Source organism: Micropterus dolomieu, linkage group LG22, assembly GCF_021292245.1.
Source record: "Micropterus dolomieu isolate WLL.071019.BEF.003 ecotype Adirondacks linkage group LG22, ASM2129224v1, whole genome shotgun sequence".
Classification (NCBI taxonomy): Eukaryota; Metazoa; Chordata; class Actinopteri; order Centrarchiformes; family Centrarchidae; genus Micropterus; species Micropterus dolomieu.
The window spans coordinates 394024-398749 of NC_060171.1; the positions used below are offsets into that span (position 1 = coordinate 394024).

At 42.1% G+C, this 4726-nt stretch overlaps 1 protein-coding gene across 2 annotated transcripts in view; it reads right to left on the reverse strand.

Moving 5' to 3' along the window:
* Positions 1–4726, reverse strand: part of LOC123961653 (E3 ubiquitin-protein ligase TRIM21-like) — a 24325-nt gene that overhangs the window by 8958 nt on the left and 10641 nt on the right. The window contains exons 1-2 of one of the 2 annotated variants that reach the window (XM_046037188.1): positions 3005–3098; positions 57–725 (exon numbers count right to left, since the gene is read on the reverse strand). In XM_046037188.1, coding sequence (XP_045893144.1) covers positions 57–716 — 660 coding nt within the window. In that variant the 5' untranslated portion in view covers positions 717–725; positions 3005–3098. Of the gene's footprint in view, positions 1–56; positions 726–3004; positions 3099–4726 lie in introns of those variants that run through there. The other variant, XM_046037186.1, reaches the window with a different exon arrangement.

The following is a 4726-nucleotide window of genomic DNA, read 5'->3' on the forward strand; positions in this document are numbered from 1 at the left end:
CCACCTGCTATCTCTCTGTCTGCATCTTCCTTACTGAGCTCCACTGAGCGTTTGATCTCCTCAATCTTCAGTCGTCTCTTCTGGATCATCTGCTGAGTTTCAGCCTCTGTCTTCCCCAGCTCGGCCTTCTTTCCTTCATATTCTTCTTTCAGAGGAACAACATCATGTGTCTTGTGGTCTGAAACAGAGCAGAGCATGCAGACACACATCTGGTCGGTCTTACAGAACAGCTCCAGCAGTTTATCGTGCTTCGTACACATCCTGCCTTCCAGGTTCTCCACAGGGTCGATCAGCTGATGTCTTTTCAGGCCTGCCATTGTCAGATGAGGCTTCAGGTGAGTCTCACAGTAGGAACCCAGACAAACCAGACAGGACTTCAGGGCCTTCAGTTTGGTTCCAGTGCAGACATCACAGGGAACTTCTCCTGGTTTGGCAGCTTGTTGCTCTGAGCTGCTGCTGCTGGCTTTCTGTTGAGCTGACTGTCTGAACTGAGCAGCCATCTCAGAGATGAAAGTGTTGACCTGCAGCTCAGGTTTTGTGTAGAAAAGCTTTTTACAGTTGGGACATTGACACAGGACATTAATATTCCAGTTTTCAGTGATGCAGGTTTTACAGAAGTTGTGTCCACATGGTGTGCTGACTGGATCAGTGAACACATCCAGACAGATGGAGCACAGAAACTGATCTTCAGTCAGTAGACAGCTGGCAGCAGACATATCCACACTCTGAGGACAAAATGTTGTAAAAAACAAAACTGTTATTACAAATAATTTGTTTTTAAAAAAATCTATCAATGATTAGTGGAATATAAGGAGTCGTCCTAAATTATTTTATTACACTGAACAAAATTAAAAAAGCAACACCAATTGTTTTTGCCCCATTCATCATGAGCTGAACTCAAAGATCTAAGACTTTCTTTATGTACACAAAAAGCCTATTTATCTTAAATATTTTTCACTAACTGTCAAAATCTGTTAGTGAGCACTTCTCCTTTGCCAAGATAATCCATCCACCTCACAGGTGTGGCATATCAAGATGCTGATCAGACAGCATGGGCATTGCACAGGTGTGCCTTAGGCTGGCCACAATAAAAGGCCTTAGGCTGGCCACAATAAAAGGCCACTCCAAAATGTGCAGTTTCACTGTCTTGGGGGGGCAGTCAGTATCTGGTGTTGCTGTCTACCATCTGCCCTGTGCAGTGAAAAGAGGGATTCACCGTGAAGAGAACACCTCTCCAAAGTGCCAGACGCTATCGGATGTGAGCATTTGCCCACTCAAGTCAGTTACGACGACAAACTGCAGTCAGGTCGAGACCCCGATGAGGACGACAAGCATGCAGATGAGCTTCCCTGAGACGGTTCCTGACAGACACTTTTGCAGAAATTCTTTGGTTATGCAAACCAATTGTTGCAGCAGCTGTCTGGGTGGCTGGTCTCAAGACGATCTTGGAGGTGAAGATGCTGGATGTTGAGGTCCTGGGCTGGTGTGGTTACACGTGGTCTGCGGTTGTGAGGCTGGTTGGATGTACTGCCAAATTCTCTGAAACACCTTTGGAGACGGCTTATGGTAGAGAAATTAACATACAATTCACGGGCAACAGCTCTGGTGGACAATTGCACACTCCCTCAAAACTTGCGACATCTGTGGCATTGCGCCGTGTGATGGAACTGCACATTTTGGAGTGGCCTTTTATTGTGTCCAGCCTAAGGCACACCTGTGCAATACCCATGCTGTCTGATCAGTGAGGTGGATGGATTATCTCGGCAAAGGAGATGTGCTCACAGATTTGTCAACAATATTTGAGAGAAGTAGGCCTTTTGTGTAAGTCTTAGATCTTTGAGTTCAGCTCATGATCAATGGGGCAAAACCAAAAGTGTTGCATTTATAATTTTGTTCACTGTATATTGCAGCCAACTAAGGGACACATTTACTAAGAAAATGAAGTAATAAATCCACAATGTGAGCAGGCAACTTTAGTCAGCAGGACCGCGACTTAACACAACCAGACAAAAATAGTGGTCATTTAGTGAAACAGGGCAACGGAGTCTTAGGGGCGTGGCCAGCAAAGTCTCAGCTGAATCTCTGGAGCGCTGGGCAGTCATAAGAATTCAAAAGAAGTCCAACAAATTACAGGCAGAAATCCAACACACTGAGAAAAGGGCCGGGATGATTGACCAGTAGACAAAGACAAAATGACAACAAACAAGTGGAACTCACTGACTTAAATGCTCAAGTGAGGGGAGAATATCCAGACACAGTTGAAAATTATTACAGCAAGGCAGACAATCAAGCAGGTGGGAAAAATACAGAGGCAGGAAGTGAATTAACACAGGACACATAAGAAAGGATATTTTCAAAATAAAACAGGAAATAACTCAACTAAAACCCCAAACCATGACACTTTTATTCCAAAACATACACTTTGGTTGCCTCTGGAAAAATTTAGTTTCTCTCATTATTACAAAAAATATATAATATAATAAATATTATTTTCGAGCCTAAATCTGATTATTAATACATTAGCAAGCATTAAACTGTACATGTTTATAGGAAACAAAAAGGAGATTTAATAAGACAAACCATATACCCACAAAATATACAGAAGATACTGCAACAGGTGGGGAGGGAGAGAGTCATCTTGGACACAAAGAAGAGGCACAGAGAGAGAGGATGATGATGTAGAGAATCAGACACATTAAATGTGCAGAAGAAAAGATGGAGCTCAGTAAAAAACTGCCAACCGCCCCGAGAGGTACTTCCTGTCCGAGTAGAGTTCAGGTTTGTAATTACTTTTGTAACAAGATGCAGTCAGAGTGCAGTCACTGTGATTTGGTTTTTACCTCTCTTTTGTAGTTTTGTACATGCTATTCATATCAAAAATGACACATTTCTATGATATCATATCTTTTATCTGGTAAAACAAAACAGTCAGATTCTGGTTTGAACTGAACTTTAACCAAATACTGAGTCAGTGCATTTTGGCTTTGTAGGGCCGTGTACTCACCAGGGTTTGGCAGAGATTCTGCTGTTTTGTTGAGAAAAACCTGATGGATTCAGTTGAATGTTTCTTTCGAGAGGAACAGAGAGACTTGTCTCGACTGCAGCTCTGCTGACACTCAGACTAACTTTCACTTTCATAAGAGGAAATGTGACGTTGCAGCTCTCCTCGTATACTCTTGCTCCTCCTCTCAGTGCGGCTCTGAAGTGAGGTTTTATTGCCTCTGTGGGAAAAACCTTGACACAGCTTTGGAACAAGATGAGTTTTTGCTGCTTTCCAAACCATATTTTGTTTGTGTGACATGGAAAACTGTCACTGGGCCACAAGTAGGCTTCTCTGTAATGTTGAAGTTTTAAAGTAGAAAAGTACATTTTAAAATATTTCTTTTAGTGACTTTAAGGGAAATTAAAATAGCATAATTTAGAAAAAGCTCATCAGTTACATAGTCGTAGTGAAAGTCTAAGAAATTAAGAGTTTATTTAACTCCTGTATCCATATAATTAGTTTCAGTATCAGGCTGGTGATACAGTTATTTATTAAGTGCATGTGTCAGGCTGCAGTTTGTTATAAACTCCACCAGAGGACTTGAATGAATTTTTTTGAGTGTGTTAGAGATAAATCTGTGTTAGTGTTATTTTTACTGAGCATATTGTAGCCGAGATCAATGCCTTTTAATGAAGCATTTAATATTCAAGTCCTGCCTGTTCATTTATTTTTCATAGATGGAGGATTTTAGGGAATCTTTATTTCCTTATTTTACTAACTAAGACACGTGTTAAAACATCTGACAAACATCTCAGACTGCAGAGAGTCAGAGATGAGACGGTTAGATATTATTTATTATTAGTATTTCAATTCAATTCAATTTTATTTATATAGCACCAAATCACAACAACAGTTATCTCACAGCGCCTCATAAAGAGCAGGTCTAGACCGTACTCTATGATGTTATTTACAGAAGCCCAACAATTCCCACCAAGAGCAGCACTAGGAGACAGAGGCAAGGAAAAACTTCCTTTAAGAGGCAGAAACCTCGAGCAGAACCATGACTCAGGGTGGGCGGCCATCTGCCTCGACCAGTTGGGGTGAAGGAGAGAGGGAAAGAGGGATGGAAGGCAGCCTGCACAGTGTACAGACAGTAAAGGTGATGTTGCTACAGACTAAATGAAAAATGGTACAGATATTTATAGTAGTGTTAATGATAACAATCGTAATGTTAATGATTATAATAACAATAATAATAATAGGACTAATAATAATAGGACTAGTAGCAATAGTCGTTGCAGGGGAGGATGTCGAGCAGGAACACGGGGGCAGCAGGTGACCTGCAACCACAGATCCAGACTCCACAGCTCCAGAGCCAGAAACACCTGCAGGAAGTGATAGGAGGAGAGAGGAGAGGGACGAGAAAGCACAAGACTACCAGAAAGGGGAGAAGTTGTGTTAGTAACATGCAATAATGGGATGAGGTTGCATACAGAGGGAGAGAAAGTAGAGGAGAGAGGAGCTCAGTGCATCATGGGAAATCCCCCGGCAGTCTAGGCCTATAGCAGCATAACTAAGGGATGGTTCAGGACTCACCTGAGCCAGCCCTAACTATAAGCTTTATCAAAGAGGAAAGTCTTAAGCCTACTCTTAAATGTGGAGATGGTGTCTGCCTCCTGAACACAAACTGGAACCTGGTTCCACAGGAGAGGAGCTTGATAGCTGAACGCTCTGGCTCCTAGT